This window comes from Macaca mulatta, chromosome 3, assembly GCF_049350105.2.
Source record: "Macaca mulatta isolate MMU2019108-1 chromosome 3, T2T-MMU8v2.0, whole genome shotgun sequence".
Taxonomy (NCBI): Eukaryota; Metazoa; Chordata; class Mammalia; order Primates; family Cercopithecidae; genus Macaca; species Macaca mulatta.
Window position 1 is genome coordinate 91,122,345 of NC_133408.1, and position 23,646 is coordinate 91,145,990.

At 40.1% G+C, this 23,646-nt stretch overlaps 1 protein-coding gene across 6 annotated transcripts in view; it reads left to right on the forward strand.

The window, feature by feature from the left end:
• ELMO1 (engulfment and cell motility 1) overlaps window positions 1-23,646 on the forward strand; it is a 575,941-nt gene that overhangs the window by 178,503 nt on the left and 373,792 nt on the right. For all 6 annotated transcript variants that reach the window (XM_015133709.3, XM_077995014.1, NM_001257647.1 and 3 more), the window contains 2 exon segments: window positions 5,671-5,840; window positions 18,443-18,478. In XM_015133709.3, the coding sequence (XP_014989195.1) occupies window positions 5,671-5,840; window positions 18,443-18,478 (206 nt within the window).

Here is a 23,646-nt window from a genome sequence, read left to right on the forward strand (position 1 = left end):
GGGGGTTTAAGGAGAGAAGAAAAGATGTGGAGGAGTTATTCTGAAAGGGCATAGCAAACATTCCAGGAAAATATTGGATTGCTGGGCAACATTGACCGTACATTTGAAGATATCTATTAAACTGTTGAACCTAAGGATGTTTTTAGACTACTCTTTAATTGGCATCATGTATCCAGAGTTATGCTAGCAGTTTCTTGGGGATGATTTTAACTTGTATCTTTGGGAGAGAGATGTTAAATGCTTGACACACACACACTACCGGTACCCTTTCCTGTGCCCACGGCTAATCCTTTATGAGCTGTTTCCTCCCTTGGAGTCTGGAGTCTGAGTTCCAGAACCCTTTCCTATCTGGGACATGAGGTAGCCACATCTAGCTGTTTCAATGGCCCAAAGTAAAACTTTTTTTCTATCCTTAGAACAATACCAGAAAATATAACTTGCTGTCTGATACAGAGATCTATGTGACTATTAGATTCTTTTCATGTGTGCTGGTTGCTTGAAAAATCAGAACTAAGGCTATCTTATTTTTTTAATAATGTTGACTCTTTCCTCCCAAATATAAAAATGGTGCAGATTAATGCAAAAACTAAGGCTTCCTGCAAAGAAAACTGTTTAGAATATTACAATTCATAAATAAGCACAGGTCACATCTACTTGCTTTCTTTGATTATTTGTATGCAAATGCGTGAATACATATGTGTGCATACATGAATGTATATTCATTTATAGGTTCATATATAGATTCATTTAGACATTCATATATATATATGTATTCATTTGTACATTCATTTAGTGAAATGTGTTTTGAACTCATGGTAAATGCCACACTTCTATATGTTGGGTGACATGACATTCTAGCAGATACACACGCTCCACAGCACATATTCCCACCTCCCGCAAACAATAAAATATGTTTGCATCCTGGCTATTTCTCTTAATATTGCCTCGTGAGGATGTTCTCATTATTTTACATTCTCTAAAAGTTCCACATGTAGTTCCATATAATATTTCATCCTATGACCATATCATGACTATTTCACCATTGTCCTATTGGTAAACACGATGGCTGCTCAATGTTTGGCTATGAATGCTGTTTTAAGGGCTCCAACTGTACCACACATTCATCTCAGATACTTACATGCATCCATTCAGGGAAGCACATCACCACCAGGGATTCCTTCAGCTCTGCATGCTCATGAACATCCTAGGCTACCTTGCCTGCCGCTTCCACACCCTCACTTCCCTCCACACCCCCTGGCCTGCAGACCCCAGACACATCAGTCCTCTCCTTTCTCTCCCTCCAGACAGACCAGGCTTGTTCCACCTGAATCAGGGTTTTGACACTAACCATTGATGCTGCCCAGAATATTCCACTCCCCAGTGTGGTGGGGTCTTTCTTGTCAGTCAGATCTTTCCTTGGATGTCACTACCTTAGGTTGCTTGTCCCTGAAAACCACTCCATCTAAAGAAGCCATCAGTCATGCTCTAACGCAAACCCTCCACTTTAGGTTTTGCTATAAAACATCAATATTTGATTTTTTATTGTTAATTTTAAAAGTTATCCACCTGCCACACCAAGCTTGGGTGAGCCCCGGGAGGGTGAGAACCTTGGCTGTCTTATTTGTTGCTGTATCCCAAATGTGCAGAACAATGTCAAGCTTTTCAGAAGTGTATATTGAACCAGTGAATGAGGATCCTGAGGATTTTGAAGGGACATTCCTTTCCACTGGATAACTGGAAAGACTTGTCTGAGAAGAGGCTAAGCAAAATTATATACAGAGTGATCTGCAATAACTAATATCCAAAAACAAAATTTCCTTACAAAACTCCAATATTTTAAGAACAAAACCTTTGATTCCCACTTTTTTTGTGTAATAAAAGCTGTATTTCCAGATTATTTAGAAATTAGAGAAGATAAAAAGAAGGTATATCCCTGCCTGTTCTGGATTCAGTTGAAAAAAATATTGCATTAAAAGGGTCCCACCAGTTTGACATAACGTTTTGATTGGCGGTCACTTGTGGGACTCACCTCTGTGGATCACCCTTTCCTGGCAGACTCTGTGATGAGGGTTACTGCCCAGGTGAGATGCAATTTGTCACACTGTGGGTGGAAGGGAACCTTAAACATGATCTCATCACAGTTCCTTGGTGTACCTACCAATGGGGAAAATGAGGCCAAGAGAAGTGAAGAGAGAAGTTCACTGTGGCTGCAGAGATAGCCAGTGAAAGAGATGTAAGTGGCCCTGCCTCTGACTCCTGGCTCATGGAGCTTTCCATCATGGTCCTCTCACCTCCTGGCTTGCCACACTCCTCCCCTCCTCTTTAGTGACCGTATCTCCTCCGGTTGTTCACCTATGTCCTAGGATGAAGAGGGAAATTTACCCCAAAGCAAACACTGTGGGAACTGCACTTTTTGAAGAACGGCTGTCTCCTTAGATATGGGTACCAAGGGAAGGAGCAAGGCCTGCAGGGAGTTAAGAAGAGCCCCATGCCAATAGAACACATCATTCTCAGGCGCTGGGCTGAGTGCAGGAGAGGGGTGAATAGTTCTATAGGAACTTTCCAGGCCATTGAGTCTATGAGCTTTGCTGTAGTGTGGCAGTTTGGAGAAGGCTTTACTGCTATTATGGGAGTGACTCCTTGGCTAAGATCCCAGCAAGTTAGGATATTGCTTTGCTATTCTTACATGTGACCATCTTGGTAAAATATTTTCAATTTCTGTAGCAGCAACCCATGAGCGGTTGTGGAGGACTCCGCAGTCTTGACTCCTCTGCCTGGGACACTAGTCCTTCTCAGGTTTCCGTTCTCTCCTCACTTCTTTTATTTTAAAATTTATTTATTTATTTACTTTTAAGTAGGTAAGTATGAAGGCATGTAAATGAAGTAGGAAGAGTAGGTATAATAAATTATATATTAATAAGAGTAGGTATAGTAAATTCCATCTACTTAGCTTCCACATTGTTGACTTTTTCTTTGTTTTCTTAGCAAAGGTTCTTCCTTAAAAGTGCACAGCTTTTAGAAGGGCAAGCACACTTTCTTTAGGTACCGTAAACCAGGAGGGCCTCCTTGTGTTACAGCTGGGGAAGATCAGGTGGTAGTTGAAAAACACAATCAGCTGGGTGTGGTGGCTCACACTTGTAATCCCAGCACTTTGGGAGGCCGAGGCAGGTGTCCTGAGGTCAGGAGTTCAAGACCAGCCTGGCCAACATGGTGAAACCCTGTGTCTACTAAAAATACAAAAATTAGCCAGGCATGGTGCAGGAACTTGTAATCCCAGCTACTCAGGAGGCTGAGACAGGAGAACCACTTGAACCGGGAGGCAGAGGTTGCAGTGAGCCGAGATTGTGCCAGTGCACTGCAGCCTGGGTGACAGCAAGACTCCATCTCAAAAAAAAAAAAAAAAAAAAAAAGAAAGAAAAACACCACAGTGCTGCTTATTCTATAATCACAGAGAGATGCAGCATCCTGAGTGATGTAGAGCAGTGGTCCTCAGTGTGTAATTCCCAGGCCAGCAGCAGCACCACCTAGGGTCTGGTTAAACACACAATTTTTGGGACCCCACCCCAGGCCTTTAGAACCAGAAACTCTAGGGGTGGCCATGGCCTGTGTTTTAAGAAGTCATCCAGGTGATTCTTACACAGGCAACAATTTGAGATCCACTGTTTACAGTGTGTTTTCTGGAATCTAGCTGCCCAGTTTCTATTTTAACTTTAGCCCTGATAAGCTGTGTGGCCTTGGGCAAGTTACCTAACTTCCCTGAACTTCAATTTCCTTTGTCAAAGACTATGATAGGACCTACCTGGTGGGACTATTGTGCAGATTAACTGAAGGTATTTAGAATAGTGGCTCATAAAAAGTGCTAGGTAACTGTTGGCTGTTTTTCATATTGGTATCAACTGCATCAAACACTATTAGTTAGCATTAATAATGACAATGAACTAATTTTTGGGTACTCATTATTGTCATAACCTAGATAGCAAATGCAAACATCCTTCTTGGAGAAAAAATACACTTTTCAAGGAATTTGAAATGATTTGCTTGGGTTAACTATTATATGTTCATGTGAATGCTGTATATGCATTTGAAAATTTTGGAAAATACTATATTCCTTAACAATTTTAAGAAATAAATAATTCTCACCCAGCTCTCCACTCTCCCTTCTAGTATTTGAGTGATGTGTGGGTTATCTGTAGATCAGTGAATAGATAAGTAGGGAGGGCTCTTGTTTTCCTCCCTGCTCTTTTCCTTTTATAATTTCTGATGCAAAGCGTCTGTTTTTGGTTTTAATTAAATGGGAGACCTGAGCACATCTGTGACCAAGTGATGGGGGCATGGGTTCTATCCCTGTCTCGGGTCCTAAAGAATTGGATCAGTTCCCCTGTTGAATTCTTTTCTCTTCTTGAGGGCTGCTTCCAGGTGACAGTGGAGGGGGCGCTGGGCAAGGAGGGAGGGCTCTGTGGCTGTGGACCTGCTGGGGTGGAGTCCTTCTGCTCTTAGGACCTGCGTGGATTCCCTCCCCCATTCCAGGCAGGGTCTGTGGCCAGCATTGGTTTTGCCTTCGATACCTATGTGGTTCTCCTGCCTCCACTCTGCAACCTTAACCTGTGATAGTTCACAGGGGGTTCCTGAGAGAGTTGTAACCAGTGTCTGTTGAGGAGAGATACCTCATTAATGTGGTCAACACCCTATCTTCTCCCTCTCTAAAATATAACACGATTTCAAAAGAGAAAGCAAGTACCTGAGAAGGAGAATATGATGATGGCATAGTGCTTCACCACAGTGATTTTGAGTTAAATAAAACCACGACAGATACTCAGTTATCTGTATTAAGCAAAAACACAGGCAGAACATTTTATTCCTTTGTGTTTCTTACTGCTTGCCTCAACTGAAAGGTAGATATGAAAACCTCGACTGGATGAATAAGACATCTGGACTATAAGTTATTACCCAGAAGTTCAGCTTCTTTAATATATTTCGATTCCTCTATGTCCTGCATGTAGAAGCCAAGTGTAAATGCCTTGAAAGTAATTCTAGGCATAGCTGTTAATTTGGTTTCCTAATTATTTAGTTTTAAATTCACACAAGTAGCCAATGCATGTGAAACACATGTTGTTGAAAATTCAAATTTACAAGCATGGTTGTGGAGTGCTGGAAGATTTGCAGTAACCTAGAAAGATCATTTGGGTGGCTAATGAAGCTTCCGAACACGTGTAGGCAGTTATTACTCACAGTATTGACTGAACAGGTGAGCATGCTGTATAAATTTGTGTAATTGCTTAACTGAGCAAATAGCTTTCAGTTGCTTTTACATAATTTTACTTAAAGGGTAAATACTTCCCCTTTCCTCCCTCCTTTCTGCCACATCCTGTTCAGTTTCTAGGGCTTTAATATTCTTGTACTCTTGCTCTTGGTCTTTTCCTCGAAATGGAAATCCCAACTCCTTTGAGAAGAACACAACTGTTTCCTGTTGTGAGATAAGCGGACCTCGCTCTGAAGGTGGAATGTTTGGGTTGGAAGCCTTGAAGCCTGTCCTTGAGATGCCCACTCTGTAATATGCAGATAGTCTTGTGCTTTTGGCCTTTGTAGCTCTGTTTCTCATTGAAACATAAATCTGTTTTGCTGTTGTGGTTTCCTTTGTCAACACTCTTCCCTTTGCTTTCGCCCCGGAAGGCTCAGAATGCCCAGCAGCTCCATGAACGAATCCAGTCCTCGAGTATGGATGCCAAACTGGAAGCCCTGAAGGACTTGGCCAGCCTCTCCCGGGATGTCACATTTGCCCAGGAGTTTATAAACCTGGATGGCATCTCTCTCCTCACGCAGATGGTGGAGAGCGGCACTGAGTAAGCGTCTTTTTTCCTAACTTCCACAGCTGTCCTATGTGTCTCAGCGTTTTGAATATTATTACATTCCTTACACTTGCAAACTGTTTTAAAGACCAGAGCCTTGGTTAGACTCAGGAACAAAATAGTTTTTAAGATAGTGGCAAGGCAGTGGGTTTGTAATTTCAGGAGTTCTCCATCCTTTGCCCACCAACATCTAGTGTCTGAGACAAAATAGAAATCCATCAAGTGCTAGAAATTTCAGATTCATGTGGAAAAATATCATGTCATTATCTCAGAGGGCCTTGCCAACAATGAAATTATAACTCGACAAAACATTAATCCCTCATATTCCTTGCCTATCCCTAAGAAAAATTTTCCCTCCCTTAATCCATTAAAAAAATTAGATTACCTAATTATATTTCTTTCTTTATTGACAGCTCAAGCTAGTTCAAGTTATGTTTCAAAGTATAAAACCAGGTCAAGATATCATCCCTGAAGTAATTTTAAAACATAATACTTGAATGATTAAATACTTGTCATTAATTACTTGAAATTAAATGCAGTCAGCATGTATTAATGACCTACTGTGTGCATGCAAAAGAGTTGAACATGGGAACATTTTTTCATATGAGCCTTGCCTTCCAGAAATTGGTGGAGACTATTATATGGGCAGAATTCTATTGTGTATAATTCCTCCTGAGAGCCAGGAGTCTAGATGGTGGACCCATTATCTCTCTCTCTCTCTCTCTCTCTTTTTTTTTTTTTTTTTTTTATTTGAGATGGAGTCTTTGTCGCCCAGGCCGGAGTGCAGTGGTGCAATCTCTGTTCACTGCAACCTCCACCTCCTGTGTTCAAGTGATCCTTCCGCCTCAGCCTCCTGAGTAGCTGGGTTTTCAGGCATGTGCCACCACACCCAGCTAAGGTTTTTTTTGGTTTCTCTTTTTTTTGGGGGGGTGGGGGGAGACGGAGTCTCACTCTGTAACCAAGCTGGAATGTAGTGGCACGATCTCAGTTCATTGCAAGCTCTGCCTCCTGAGTTCAAGCGATTCTCCTTCCTCAGACTCCCGAGTAGCTGGGACTACACGTGTGTGCCACCACACCCAGCTGATTTTTGTATTTTTAGTAGAGATGGGATTTCACCATGTCCGCCAGTATGGTCTCGATCTCTTGACTTGGTGGTCCATCCGCCTCGGCCTCCCCAGGTGTTGGGATTACAGGCGTGAGCCACTGCACCTGGCCTAATTTTTGTATTTTTAGTAGAGATGGAGTTTCATTCACCACATTGACCAGGCTGGTCTCAAACTCCTGACCTCAAATGATCCACCTGTGTCTGCCTCCCAAAGTGCTGGGACTACAGGCATGTGACACCACACTCAGCTAGTTTTTATGTTTTTAGTAGAGACGAGGTTTCACCATATCAGCCAGGATGGTCTCGATCTCTTGACGTCGTGATCCACCTGCCTTGGCCTCCCAAGGTGTTGGGATTACAGGTGTGAACCACTGCGCCCAGCCTAATTTTTATATTTTTAGTAGAAATGGGGTTTCACCATGTTGGCCAGGCTGGTCTCGAACTCCTGACCTCAAGTGGTCCGCTTGCCTCTGCCTCCCAGAGTGCTGGGACTACAGGCGTGTGACACCACACCCAGCTAATTTTTGTGTTTTTAGTAGAGACAGGGTTTCACCGTGTCAGCCAGGATGGTCTCAATCTCTTGACCTCACGATCTGCCCGCCTCGGCCTCCCAAAGTATTGGGATTACAGGTGGGAGCCCCCATGCCCAGCCTAATTTTTGTATTTTTAGTAGAGACGGGGTTTCACCACGTTGGCCAGGCTGGTCTCAAACTCCTGACCTCAAATGATCTGCCTGCCTCTGCCTCCCAAAGTGCTGGGATTCCAGGCGTGAGCCACCGTTCCTGGCTGGAACCCATTATATCTCAAAGAGCCCCACAGAGGAGATGAGTGTGAACTGTCCTTGAGGGAGCTGGAGTTCCACCAGGAGGGAGGAAGGAATGTGCCTTCCTACTGGGGAGCTCCCCTTCTCAGCGAAGGCTTGGGTTCTCTGGTGTGAGTGTGGAGCATCAGGAACTAGGCAGAACTGATGCTATGTGTGTGCCTTGTCAACATTCTTTTTCTCAGTGCTGTGGCCTTACTTTATGACACATCTTCACCTGCAGAACAGCCCAAAAGATTCACCATTCCTCAGACCTAGGATGGGGGACAGCAGTTCTGAATTCTCTCTCCATGCTGCACACGTATTATACAATGTGAGAGAATGTCAATATTGAACGTACTTTATGTGAACTAAAGCCACTGAATGCCTTTCTTAAAAAGAGGAGTATTATGCTCATTAATATCTTAACTACAGTCGCGCACTGCTTAAGAACATTTCGATCAGTGGTGGACCACAAATATAATGGTGGTCTCATGAGATTATAATGGAGCTGCGCTATACAGCTGTACCATTTTTTATCTTTTATGCCATGGTTTTACTATACTTTTTCTCTGTTTGGATACACGAATATTTGCTGTTGTGTTACCATTGCCTACACTACTCAGCATAGTAACATGCTGTACAGGTTTGTAGCCTAGAAGCAATAAGCTGTGCCACATAGCCTAGGTGTGTCGTAGGCTATACCATGTGTGTTTATGTAAGTACACTCTATGATGTTCACACAACAAAATCACCTAATGATGCATTTCTTAGCATGTATCCCATTGTTAAGCAACACATGACTGTATTTATAATAATCAGTAAGCTGTCCCAACTTGAAACATACAGCCCGGTTTCAGACAGATAAATAGAGCTTAAGGCCAGGTGTTAGGTATATTCTCTTTTGCATTGGTCTCTTACACTTTCCCATCACACTATGTTTGTGGGAAGGAGTGATCTCTCTCTGGGTCACCTTTGTGACCCCCTTCCTGTTTTATGTAAGTTGAAAGTTACGCTACTTTCGGGGATGGAGGAAGGAGGGACTGGAGTTGCAAGGCCTACTGCCATCCTTCTGCTGGTCCTGCATCTCACGCTCAGAGGTGGCTTATTTAATCCACAGCAAATTTTTCAGATCTTTTGCTAAGATTAAAAAGAAAAGAGTCATTTTTCTTGTAAGAAATCCTGGCTTCTCTGTTAAACTTAGAGCAAGACTTCAATTAATTAACAGGAAATCTTTGGGATAGAAACCACACAAATTAAATAGGTTCCTGCAATTTGAAAGGCATTTAGTCATGACTCCTAGGCAAGGTTCCAGCTGGAGAAGGTGGTGGTTTCCTAAGCAGGACCCGTGGAAATTTTCGTAGACATTGAAGAAATGTTGCTAGAATTTTTCGCCTTACTTTTAGGAATAATGAGATTCAGAGATGACTTACCTCCTCCTCATTATCCAAGGCTGGGCTTTTTTTTTTTTTGTACACTTGATAAGTTCTTGGATACATGTGCAGAACGTGCAGGTTTGCTACATAGGTATACACATGCCGTGGTGGTTTGCTGTACCCATCAACCCGTCATCTGCATTAGGTATTTCTCCTAATGTTATCCCTCCCCTAGCCTCTCACCCCTGACAGGCCCCAGTGGCCCCAGTGTGTGATGTTCCCCTCCCTGTGTCTATGTGTTCTCGTTGTTCAACTTCCACTTATGAGTGAGAACATATGGTGTTTGGTTTTCTGCTCTTGTGTTACTTTGCTGATAATGATGTTTTCCAGCTTCATCCATGTCCCTGCAAAGTACATGATCTCATCCTTTTTTATGGCTGTATAGTATTCCGTGGTATATATGTGCCACATTTTCTTTATCCAGTCTATCATTAATGGACATTTGGGTTGATTCCAAGTCTTTGCTGATGTGAACAGTGCTGCGGTAAACATACGTGTGCATGTGTCTTTATAGTAGAATGATTTATAATCCTTTGTGTATATACCCAGTAATGGGATTGCTGGATCAAATGCTGTTTCTGGTTCTAGATCCTCGAGGAATCGCCAGACTGTCTTCCACAATGGTTGAACTAATTTATACTTCCACCAACAGTGTAAAAGCATTCCTATTTCTCCACATCCTCTCCAGCATCTGTTGTTTCCTGACTTTTTAATGATCGCCATTCTAACTGGCATGAGATGGCATCTCATTGTGGTTTTGATTTGCATTTCTCTAATGACCAGTGATGATGAACTTTTTTTCATATGTTTTTTGGCACATAAATGTCTTCTTTTGAGAATTGTCTGTTCATATCCTTGACCCACTTTTTGGTAGGGTTGTTTTTTTTTTCTTGTAAATTTGTTTAAGTTCCTTGTAGATTCTGGATATTAGCGCTTTGTCAGATGGATAGATTGCAAAATTTTTCTCCCATTCTGTAAGTTGCCTTTTCACTGTGATGATAGTTTCTTTTGCTGTCCAGAAGCTCTTTAGTTTAATTAGATCCCATTTGTCTATTTTGGCTTTTGTTGCCACTGCTTTTGGTGTTTTAGTCATGAAGTCTTTGCCCGTGCCTATGTCCTGAATGGTATTCCTAGGTTTTCTTCTAGGGTTTTTATGGTTTTAGGTCTTACGTTTAAGTCTTTAATCCATCTTGAGTTAATTTGGGTATAAGATGTAAGGAAGGGGCCCAGTTTTAGTTTTCTGCATATGGCTAGCCAGTTTTCCCAGGACCATTTATTAAATAGGGAATCCTTTCCCCATTGCTTGTTTTTGTCAGGTTTGTTAAAGATCAGATGGTTGTAGATGTGTGTGGCATTATTTCTGAGGCCTCTGTTCTGTTCCATTGGTCTATATATCTGTTTTGGTACCAGTACTATGGTGTTCTGGTCACTGTAGCCTTGTAGTATAGTTTGAAGTCAGAGAGCGTAACGCCTCCAGTTTTGTTCTTTTTGCTTAGGAATGTCTTGATTATATGGGCTCTTTTTTTGGTTCCATGTAAAATTCGAAGTATTTTTTTCTAATTCTATGAAGAAAGTCAATGGTAGCTTGATGGGGATAGAATAGAATCTATAAATTACTTTGGGCAGTATGGACATTTTCATTTGTTTGTGTCCTCTTTCCTTGAGCAGTGGTTTGTAGTTCTCCTTGAAGAGGTCTTTCACATCCCTTGTAAGTTGGATTCCTAGGTATTTTATTCTCTTTGTAGCAATTGTGCATGGGAGTTCACTCATGATTTGGCTCTCTGTTTGTCTGTTATTGGTGTATAAGAATGCTTGAGATTTTTGCACATTGATTTTGTATTCTGAGACTTTGCTGAAGTTGCTTATCAGCTTAAGGAGATTTTGAGCTGAGATGATGGGGTTTTCTAATTTCGCAATCATATCATCTGCAAACAGACAATTTGACTTCTTCTCTTCCTATTTGAATACCCTTTCTTTCTTTCTCTTGCCTGATTGCCCTAGCCAGAACTTCCAATACTATGTTGAAATAGGAGTGGTGAGAGAGGGCATCCTTGTCTTGTGCCGGTTTTCAAAGGGAATGCTTCCGGGTTTTGCTCATTCAGTATGATATTGGCTGTGGGTTTGTCAGAAATAGCCCTTATTATTTTGAGATGTTCATAAGTGAAGGAGAAATAAAATCCTTTGCAGGCAAGCAAATGGTGAGAGATTTTGCCACTGCAGGGCTGGGCTTTTAAAAGGTCTCTCTCCAGCTGGTACTGGGTGGGGCCCTGGAGCAAAGTCAGTAACAGAGAAACAATGAGGAAGTATCATATTGACAGAGCACAAGCACAGTGTTTAAAACCTGAGTTTAATTGTTCTATCCATCATGGGGTTTTGAAATTTCATTCCTAATTTCTGCTTGAAACATAGATGTGAACGCGAATACAGCTGTGGGGAAACATATTTTCCCAGCCTGAGCAACATAAGGGATATTGAGGAATGGACAGTGTTTCCAGAGACAAATATCAAAAAGATGGATATCAAAGCGTTTCTCAGAAATGTTTATTTTATTTTATTTGAAAGAAGAAAAATTGTATCCACAACTCTAAGTCCAATGTCGTAAAAAATAATCTTTTTTGGGTTTTAATAAAACACCGCCGTCTTTGTCCATGCCTCTGTGCACACACACAATGAGACAGCCTACTTCTGTGTCCTTCCACTGTTAGTCAGTCATCACTAGGGGCAGAAAAACAGGGGAAACATTTCCAAGAATGAAAGGGCAGGGTACTTACAGTTTCCTTCCCACTTGGCAATGTGATGGGAAAATTACGCCGCTGGAACATGAGTAAGCTGTAACACCACCCTGGGCAGGACAGTCAACTGCGAGCAAAAGTTAAATTCATGTATTTATGATGAACTTGGAAAGTTTCTTTGTTTTTTTTTTTTTTTGAGACGGAGTCTCGCTTTGTCGCTCAGGCTGGAGCGCAGTGGCGCGATCTCGGCTCACTGCAAGCTCCACCTCCCGGGTTCACGCCATTCTCCTGCCTCAGCCTCCCCAGTAACTGGGACTACAGGAGCCTGCCACCACACCCGGCTAATTTTTTGTATTTTTAGTAGAGATGGGGTTTCACCGTGTTAACCAGGATGGTCTCTATCTCCTTACCTCGTGATCTGCCCACCTTGACCTCTCAAAGTGCTGGGATGGAAAGTTTTTTTAAATTAACTTTCTTTCCTTATGAAAAATTATTATCTGTCATTTGAAAAGTATATAAATAAGCAGAAGGAAAAAATAAGAATCATTTGTAGCGTGCCTTTCTACAGACAACAATTTTTAATATCTTGGTGAATATCCTTTTTTATATATTTTAGATACACACATATGCACAGGCTTTATACAAGTAGAATTATAATACTCATGTTTTTATAACCTGTTTTTTGTAGCTAACAATATTTCCATGTGACAAATATTATTCTCCCGTCAATTTTGTTGCCTGCATACTGTTTCATTTTTGCAGCTTTATAGCTTATTATATATAATTAATATACAATAATTTGAGGAATGTGCATAGTATGGTGAACTGTTTCCGTATTGTAGGACATTTATATTGTCTTCAGGGTTTTTCTCTGAAATTTTATTTTATTTTCTCTTACTTTTTTTTGAGTCAGAGTCTTGCTCTGTTGCCCAGGCTGGAGTGCAGTGGCAGAGTCATAGCTCACTGCAGCCTTGACCTCCAGGGCTTAAGCAGTCCTCCTGCCTCAGCCTCCTGAGTAGGTAGGGACTACAGGTGCCACCACACCTGGCTAATTTTTAAATATTTTTTTATAGAGACAAGGTCTCTCTGTGTTGCCCAGGCTGGGGTTGAATTCCTGGTCTCAAGTAATCCTCCTGCCTTGGCCTCCCAAAGTGCTGGGATTATAGGTGTGAGCTACCGGGCCTGGCTTTCTAAATATTTTAAAATCAGCTTTTCTTTTAGCAAAATCTTTGTGGATATTTAATTTATTTTGTTGGAATAAAATTCCTGACTCAGAGAATATATACATTTTAAAGCTGTTTTAAAATAAGAATAGCCCAATAGCTTGCAGAAATGTTCTAATTTATACTTTACCATTCTTGTGGGAGTATGTCTATTTCCAATACCTTGGTCAATACTGGGCTGGCTTTCTGGTTTTCCTCAGAAAGATAGCAGTGGTGTTTGTGGAGTTCTAACTAATCTGGGGAATTTATAAGTGCTGTTTTATTTGTTTCGTTGAGGTCATTTCTCCAAAATCTGGCTGTAGTATTAGAAACATTGGAAGGAGTCCCATAGTTATTTTAGTGATATGTAAAGTTCTTACGTAATTGTCTTAAAAAGAAACATTAATTGTATAAATTATTAGTCCCCTCCGTACTGTGTCATACATATGACACAGATGGAAAAGTCTATTGCTGTGTGTATGGATGACATGTATATAAAAATTGTCATTGTTGCATTAATACAAGAACAGTCTTAAAACAGGTTCCCTCTGTCTCATATTAACCTTTCGCTATTCAGATTCTTTTCATCTTGCCTGAACCAGAGCTGTTTTCATTTTCTGGGTGTTGTGAAAACTGAGGTATGACTTGAATTATACACTTTGCTTTGATGTTCCCTAGCACCCACACTTGAGATGGATTTGTATGTTTTATTCCTTTAGCAAAATGCATATTACTGAATGCTGAACCATACTCCTGATACTGGGTTAGGCATGTGAGGGGTAAGAGGAGGTGCATAGAGGATAACACAAAGATGTGTATGACAGTTTTCCATTATGTGTGACCTTTTCTGGAATTTTGCCTTCACACAAGAGATAAATGTCTTTTTTGAAACTTTGTTAACCTCCAAGGACACAGATGATCAGCTCTAACTTACGCCATTGACTCTGAGAACTTGGTGTCTCTTAGAAGCCTTGGCTGTTCTGGAAGTTCCAGTGCAGGCCAAAGTGATTCATCTACTGACTGCCTTGCAGCCAAGGCCAGCTGACACCATGCACGTTTTGCACTTTACCTCCTCGGAGACGACAGACCCAGCCAGAAAGAAGCTGCTCCTGTGGTCTCTGCAGTCAACCCCAGCTGTGAAGGCTGCCACATCTTCCCAGGGCTGTCTGCTGTTTTCCTGGAGCCTGCAGTGCACTCTGCATTGCTCAGGGAGCTCCAACTGAACAGCTCTTGAGGGCTCTGCCAGAAATTTGCATCACAAAGGCCAAAGAGGCCAACCTTCTTGGGCTTTGTCAGAGATTGTGTGGCAGAAAATTCCCTAAACAGGATCTGCCCCCTCCTCACTCCTTTTGCTTTCTCTGTGCCTCTTTGTCCTTCACTCTGGTAATGGAAATGCGAAGGGGTCACACAGCCCATTTGAAGAACAGATTATCTTCTGCTGGCGAAAAAAAAAAAGAAAAGTTGCTATTCCTTGGGCTGAGGTGAGAGGTTTCTGGCCACTGTGAAACATCAACCTTTCCAGAGTAATTTCTCTTCTAGTCACGTTTCTCTAAAAAAAATGGGTATACTGAGAGAAAGCGAGAGAGACAGACAGACAGACACAGACACACAAAATCCCACTTAAGGCAGTAGACAGACGTTGCAACAACAGTTTCTCTTCTCCTTATGCGTAATCTGAAGCCAAAGTGAGGGTGCAAATTTGAGGAGTATGAAGCACTGTGACTCAGCACTGAGTTATGTCTGTGCTCTGGTCAGGGAGAGCTCTCCAAGGTCATGGATACTGGAGGAGGCGGAACTCGTATAAAAACCATAAGCATGCTCAGGCCCCAGGCCAGAAAGTTATTTTAAAACTTTACAGCGACCGCTTTATATATTACACACACACACACACACACACACACACACACACACAAAATTTTATTTCAAAACCTTTTTAAACTTAAAACTTGCGAGAACAAAGCAGAAAATTGCCACTTGCTCTTTTCCTGGAGACCCCATTTAAGTTTCACCCATTGTCCCAGCTCCATCCTTTAATGGAAAGAATCTAGCTCCAGGTGGCACCTTGCACACAGGTGGCCCGTCTCCTCCTAGTCCCCTCTGATCTGGAATTGTTCTTCACTCACTCCTTTTCTTTCATGACTTTGGTGTTTTCAAATTATAGGTTAGCCATTTTATAGAATACCCTCTAATTTGGGTTTGTTAAAGGGTAATTTGTTAAAGGTAATTTTCATGGGAAAGTAAAATCATAACTCTCATACAGATGTGAACATTGATTGTACAAATTGGGTAATTCTTGTCACACCCAACTAAGTCACAGTTGAGGAACGGAGGCAAAAAGCACATGGGCACATGGTGCACCTACTCCAAGAATTGAATTATCTGTAAGCCCAGCTGCTAAGGTGGCCTGATGTAACCCTAAGACCAGTTTAATCTAGTAGCTGCTGGAATGACCTGCTGTGACTCCAGGACTGGTTTTACCTACCACTGCAATCAGAGCTTAGCAGCTCTCAAAAATTCTTGTGCCTATAAACTTTCTTTCAAAACTATAGGTAACATTCCTATTTCTAATAAAAATCCCAACGTTTTCTTTGTTCCTCAGACATACCAAAGTCTACTGGTCTATGTGTATGCTTCAAATTGCAATTCTGTGATTCCCCAGCAAAATGTTTAATTTAGAGGTTTCCCTCTATATTACATTTTGATTTCAGATATACAAATAAACGTGTGTTAAAATAATTTATTTTACTCATATGGTATGGTGAAACCAGGCAGATATTGTAACTTTAAAGGAAAGGTCAAAAGAGCACAAATATATATGAAGGAGAGGAATGTTGAGATGAATTGCAAATGGAGACAAAACTGGTTTTCCACCAGTGGAAAGGAAGTCAATTAAATCACTGCAAGACAGGATATATATATGTATATACACACACATCAGTTACCTACACCTTACAAAGAGTTGTAAAATAACTAAAAGCCAACAGGCCTAGAATCTCATAGCCCAAAGGATATGTTGTAGGCACTGCTTAGTTTTTTACTGAAACACAGAATTTTGTTTTTTACACATTTTTCCAGTGTTCTCTCATCACAACAAACATTACAACAAAAATTTCCCTTCTCCTTATGGAGACCCATATTGTACGTCTTTGGCTGGAATACAACAGATGGTTGTGATTTTTTTTTTCCCATTTTGTCCTGTTGATGGCACATGGTATCTCTTTGTTTTATTACAAAACAAAGTGGTAACTTTGACTGCTTCATTAAGATAGCATCTTCCAGATGTCTCCACTGTAATACTTTCTCCCTCCCTTAGCAGCTAATTCATGAAAAGTTTGTAGGGAGACACAGTGAAACTATGTAAAGCCTCATTGCTCACCCCAATTTCACCCATCAGTTTTGGCATTGACATTTCTTATCTGAATTAATTATTGCTCTGATGATTTCCAAAGGGGAATTTTTGAATATTATTATTTCTTCTACATGTATTAGTTGGTTTTCTTTGGTAGTAAGAGCTCTGTTTTTTCCCTATGTATTTATTCACCTACATGTTTATCTCCCGTGGGGAGCTCATACTAGTTCCTGAGAGCCACTTTTGTACAATTCTGTTCCGCTCTGCGTTCGTTGATCTCATGTTGGTTCTTTAAGTTGGCCGTAGTGAGAGTTGTTACACCGTGGAAATTGGAAAACAATATCAAGCAGATTTGTGTGTTTTTCCCCAGAGATCTGGTGTTTCAACATCAGCACATCACTCTGTAACAATGTGGACTCATTCATTCCTGTTTTATTCAGTGGGCTTAATCTATCACTATTATTATTGATTTTGATGCTCAACATGTCCCTGATTTGGCCTGTGGGAGCTTTTCTAAGGTGACTTCTGTGTCCTTTTGACCTGTATTTCATTATGTTTTGAGCATTTCTTTACTTTCTGGCTTAACAAGATGTTCCAGAATTATCTAGATCTCCTTGCCCCACCCCCTAACATGAGCCACTTCCCCAAGGAGCCCCAGTTCCTTTTAGTGGAGAGTAACCTCTGGCCCTTGCGTGCTGCCAACTTCTGCTCGGGCCTGCTTCCCCTTCTCCCCCTTTCACCCTTTCACCCTGCCCAGTTCCTTTTTGATGAAGGAAGGGTAGGAAATAGTAAATATTTTTTAAAAGAAAAGACAGGTAGAGGAGGGGGAGCAGAAAAGGAAGAAAAAGATCTCTTTATATACATTTTCAATCCTCTTCCCGCAAATTTTACCAGAGACTAAATTTAGTCTTCACCTGGTGACTTGAGTTTCTGAAGTGGGTACATTTTATATGGTTGAGAATGTGAACATTTCTGAAGAGTAAAATCATTTGTCAGCCATGTCAGTCCCTACTCGGGATGTGCCTCACATTACACTATTGCCACAGTGCAGAGCCCCAGCCCTTAAACAGCTAGAAGGACAGTGAGATGTCCTGAGGCTTATAGCTGATGTGTCCTCAGGGCCTGTGGCCTGTAGATGCAGGCACTACCTATGCTGTCTGAGGAAGAGAAATCAGAAATCAGAGAGACTTCCCAGAGGAGCCTAGAATGAGATGAGTTTGGGGGTGGGACTTAGTGAGTTGGGCAAAGAGGGGATGGATGTTTCCTATAGAGGGAAGATCATACTTAAAGCCAGAGAGATTTGGCAGACTTGAGGAATGGGAGATGGTTTGGGCAGTTTAGAACCACTTATTTCTTCATATTCTTGACCCTAGTTATTTTTAAAAAATAATAATAATAATTACCCTTTCTTGTAGCCAGATTTGCCTATTCTAAGCCACCAGCCCAGAGTTCCAGTTTTGGAGTTCAATACTAGTGCAATGTCTTATTGCAAAGAGATTGATTGCAACGTCTTCCCGCAGAAGAAGCCACCTGAGGGAGAACAGAGCAAGTAAAATTAGTGGACATTCTACCAAAGAAAGATAATAAATTATTTCTTTATAGTCTAGTGCTTTTTGGCTCAATGTTTTTTCATTGAAAATTTATCAATTCCTATCCCTTTGTGTACCCCCCGCTCCATTGAACACAGACCCATTCTGATCTAAATGGACGGTTCTGGATGCCTTTACTCATAAGCAAATGCAACTGGTTGATGACAGTAGTTTAATGCTGATCTTTTGATTGACTGTTTCTGATCATTAAAGAACACCAGTTTGTTACTTTGAATGATGTCTTGAAATGGATAAAGTTCTTTTACTTCATGGTAGTTAAATCTGTCCTAAATCTAATCCTGAGTTTTCTTCAAGATATGTTCTTTATGTAAAAATCATTGCTTTTAAGTACGCCCCTCACATGGTTGTTTTTAAATTTTGCAGGCGATACCAGAAATTGCAGAAGATCATGAAGCCTTGGTAAGAATATATGATCCATGGATATTGATGATTTAACCCTTCCTACTTTCCTGCATAATTGAACCCTGTCCTGTGACTGATTGTAGAACTATGCATCTAGTATTTTGAATAAGTGATTTCTTACTGTTTTTGTTTTCTGTTTGATGTTCTTTTATAAACAGCTTCTTCAAAAATGTATTTTCCCCCCTTTTTTGCTTTGGAGTAGAAGGAGTATTTTATGTATATAACCACTAAGTGATGCTATAACCACAGAAAGATTGCTACCCTCCTTCTGGAGCAATGCTAAGCATAATTTTATGTATTACTTTAAACAAAACTTTCTTTTTTGTGGGCTGTGTGATGTTCAAAGTCAAAAGTCTTTGATTTTCTTCAATGGCTCAGAAAGAAAAAGGATTCACATTTTAAAAAGTATCCAAGATTGAAGGATGCAATGAAAATTATTTACTTTGAGTCTGAGACAGTGCTCAATCATCTACCTATGAAGTGAATTGGATAATTGTGTCTGAAGATAGGAAACTCCTTTCTTAGAGTTTTCCATTCTAAGTTTCTCTCTTAACCATTAAACAGGGTGAGTCCAAATATGGTCTAACAAACTCTTTGAAGTAAGCTGGACAGATTTTCATGGTGCCAAGCCATTAAGCAGATAATGTCAGTTTGAGAAGGAACACTGACCAGCATCTCAAAGGTGAACCTTATTTTGTAAGCTCTCAGAGAAAATCCTGATCACCTTCAATGTACTATAGTATTATGCTGGTCTCAAATCTTTCATCTTCTTCTACCCCTCACACACAGAAAAGTATGAGTTGCAGGAACTCTTCTGTTTATTAAATTCTAATAAAATAGAAAGCAATATTGAGCTTCTGGGTAAAGCTTCTTAAATTTCATTTTGATATATTTAATACAGTAGAAGCACTTAATGGTAATGGCAGCAGAAGCCACTTTTTATGAGACTTTATCCTGGGCATTGTCTCAGTGTTTACACTCATTACTCCAAATCCACACTTATATTTAACATACAAGCTTGGTATTTCCTTGGTGCAGAAGTTAAAATCAGGTGGAGGAGCTGGGATTCAAACTTACTTTCTCCCCATCTACTTAATACAATTTGCAAATATGGAGGAATTTGGGGCCCTGAAGCCAAAATAATTTCTTTGAAATTTATTAGCCAGTAGTTTTAATCTTTTGGTGTGTAGATATCCTGGACAGTTTGTAGTTCATGATTTTTGTTGATTAATCATAGACAGAAATCAATAGTCAAGGCTCTGGTTCTGATAATGGCAGAGTGGCACAATCAGACTAACACAGATAGCAATTATGAAATCTGGACAAAATATGATAAACAAAACATCTAAAACCAGCTATATGAAGGCACTGGATAGCAACCCAAAACAGGCAGAAGGTAGAGGGAAGTTAACCCTTGAGAGACCAGATGGGTCTTTGATGGGATTTCTGTGTTTGAAGCTTTTTCCCTGAGAACACCTACTTATCTAGGCAGCATGGGGTGGCAGAAAGCCTCAGTCTTAGTAAGTTACTAAGAAGATATACTTTGGGACTGCAGAGCAGCTAATTAGAGGGAATCTATGAAAGAAGAGAAGCTCAGAGAGTGGGAGACTCCACATCCACATATAAACCCTGTCCCAGTCCACTGCTGATCATTGAAGCATGAACGCACACTTTAATGGTAAAAACAGCAACTGGAAGCTAAAAGATTTGAGCAAAGATGTCAGCTGTCACTCACTGCAGAGTTTACACTTTTACTTCCTGCTAGAACAAAAATCATCGCTCTTCAGAGGAACAAAACTGAATTCTGAATATTGACAGTGTTTTGTTCACAATGTCCAGTATATGATAAAAATTTACTAGGTATGTATGGAAACAGGAAAAGATGACCTACAGTTAAGAAAAAATGTAGGTAGTAAAAACTGACCCTGAGATGACCCAGATGTTGGAATTTGCAGATGAAGGTTTTTACAAAACTTTCATAAATATGTTAAAAACTAAAGAAAAGTGTGAGTGTAATGAATGCACAGATGGGGAGTCTTAATAGAGAAATTGAAACCATAAAAATAACCAGATGTCAGTTATAAAATTGAAAAGCACAGTAAAGTGAAAATTTTACTGTATGAGGTTGAAGATATCAGAAGAAGAGACAGTAGCCTTGGAGATGTATCAGTGTAAGTTACCCAATCTGAAAAGTAGGTAAAATGAATAATGAGTACTTGACCTGTGAGATAATAAGTGATCTGAAATACATTTAATTGGAGTCCCAAAAGGAGAGGAAAAAGAATGGGGAAGACAAATATTTGAGGAAATAATTACAGAAGAAAATAACGATGGAGATATATGAAGCAAGTTCTTCAGAGTGTTGAGACATGATACTAGATAGGTATTCAGATCTGTAGGAAAATATGAAGAACAACAGAAACAGTAAATATGTGGGTAATATAAAAAGACAAAATATAATTTTACTTGCCTTTAATTTCTTTAAAAGGCTATAACTATATAAAGCAAAAATTATAATACTGTTTGGTAGGGTTTATGACATATGTAGATGCAATATGTATGACAATGAGAGCACAAAGGATGGAGGTATAAGAGAAACTACACTACAGCAAGCTTCCTAGTGTGTAATCTTCCCTTTAAGTAGACATTAGTATATTAATGGTGCACATTGTAATCCACAGAGTCACAACTAAAAACAGTGCAAGGAAGCATAAGGCAAAATACAAAGGAGGAATTAAATCAGACTCCTAAAAATTTTTTTGATTAATTCAAAAGAAGGTAAGAAAAGAGAAGTAGAATAAAATATAGTTGAGACAAATAGAAAACGAATAAGTTGGTTGATTTCAATCTAATCATATCAATACATTACATGTAAATAGACTAAGCAGCCCAATGAAAAGGTTTAGATTGTCATATGAAATTTTTTAAAAAGCATGGCCCAGCTCTATGCTGTTTATAAGAGATGTACTATAAAGACAAGGGCACATGTACGTTGAAAATAAAAGGATGGAAAAACATATGCCATGCAAATGCTAATAATAACAAAACAATGGTTTTATTAATATCAGGAAAGATAAGACTTGGAAGCAATATATTATCAGAGTTAAAGAAAGGTGACTAGTAATAAAAATGGTCACCTCATTAAGATTTAATCCTCCTTTGTATTTTAAATGTGTATGCTCACTTAAAATTATTATACATGGGTATAATAAGGTTTTAAAATACATGAAGCAAAAACGGACTACTAAAGAGAAAAAGAGGCAAACCCATTAGCATAGCTGAAGGTTTTAAAACCAGTCTTTCCTAACTGGTATGAAAACAGCCTAGGCAAAATAATAAGGATATAGATGATTTGATCAACACTATCAAAGGTCTTGCCTTAATTGTCATTTATAAAGCATCAGACTCAACAACAGCAGAATATGCATTATTTTCAAATGCACATAGAATGTTCACAAGATAGTCCATAGTAAGGCTGAAGAATTTTCAAATGATTAAAATTACACAGATTATGTTCTTTGATCACAAGGAAATTAAATTAGAAGTCAGTAACAATAAAATAGCCGAAAAGCCTCAGATGTTTGGAAATTAGAAAACACTCTTTCATACTATCCAAGAGTCAAGGAATAACCCAGTTGAAATTATGAAATATTCAGTAATGAATTTCATTACTACTCAGTAATGAAAATACAGTATACCCAAATTTGTGAATGCAGCTCAAGCTGTGTTTAGAGGGAAATTTTTAGCTTTAAATATCTATGTTGAAAAGGAAGGATGGTTTTTAAAAAAAATCAGTGGTCTAAGTTTCTACTTAAGAAGCTTTAAAAATGTGAAGTAAGTAGAAAAAATAATAATAATACCAATCAATGAAATAGAAAAGAGACAAATAATAGAGAAAATTAAAGCCAAATATTTATTAGGAAAAAAAAAAAAGAGAAATCCCATATCAACACCAGGGATAAAAGAGGGAATATCACTACAAATCATACTGACATTAAAAATAAAATAAAGGAATATTGCAAATAATTTTACGTTAATACATTTAACATTTTAGCACTTGGGGAGGCCAAGGCAGGTGGATCACTTGAGCCCAGCAGTTCAAGACCAGCCTGGGTAATGTGGCAAAAACCTATCTCTACAACAAAATTCAAAAATCAACTGGGTGTGATGGCTTGTGCCTGTAGTCCCAGCTAATCGGTAGGCTGAGGGGGGATTGCTTGAGCTAGGGAGACAGAGGTTGCAGTGAGCCAAGATGATGCCACTGCACTTCAGCCTGGGCAACAGAGTGAGATTCTATCTTTAAAAAAAAAAAGAAAGAAAGAAAATTTAGGATGAAATAGACAAATGCCATGGAAAACAGATTTACCAAATGTGTTAACCATGGAAATGCATGGCTTTGATTTCCTTTCAGGAAAGAACTTGCCAAGAAGGGTGCAATTGGCTGATAGTTTTCAGTTATCACACATTCCAGATTCATGGCATTCCAGATTCATGGCAGCTTTCAGTACTCTCCCAAGGCAGTCTTTAGTTATTGAACATGGTGGTGATACCAGAGCCTGGTCATTTCTACCCATTATGGGATTTCTCTAAGAGGCAGTGTTTGTTCTGCAGCATCCCACTGAGTTGGCTAAGACATTTTCAGATCTGCATTTGCTTCCTCTCCCCCTTCCTTTCCCAGGCGTCAGATCTGTTTCATGGTCCCAAGGCTTTCTATACCCAATCCTGCTCTCTGCCTGCTTTGTCTTCCACGGACATTGCCCAAACTCCCACTCAATCTCTGTTCTCATAGCTCAATCTCAGCATCTGCTTCCCGGAGGACTAAAACTGACACATCAAAACTGACTCATGATGAAATAGAAAATTTGGACGCCCATAGTTATTAAAAAATTGAAATTGGCCAGGCGCGGTGGCTCATGCCTGTAATTCCAGCACTTTGGGAGGCCGAGGCAGGTGGGTCACGAGGTCAGGGGTTCAAGACCAGCCTGGCCAAGATGGTGAAACCCTGTCTCTACTAAAAATACAAACAAATTACCCATGCATGGTGGCAGGCATCTGTAATCCCAGCTACTTGAGAGGCTGAGGCAGAGAATTGCTTGAACCCGGGAGACAGAGGTTGCAGTGAGCGAATATTGTGCCACTGCACTCCAGCCTGGGTGACAGAGCGA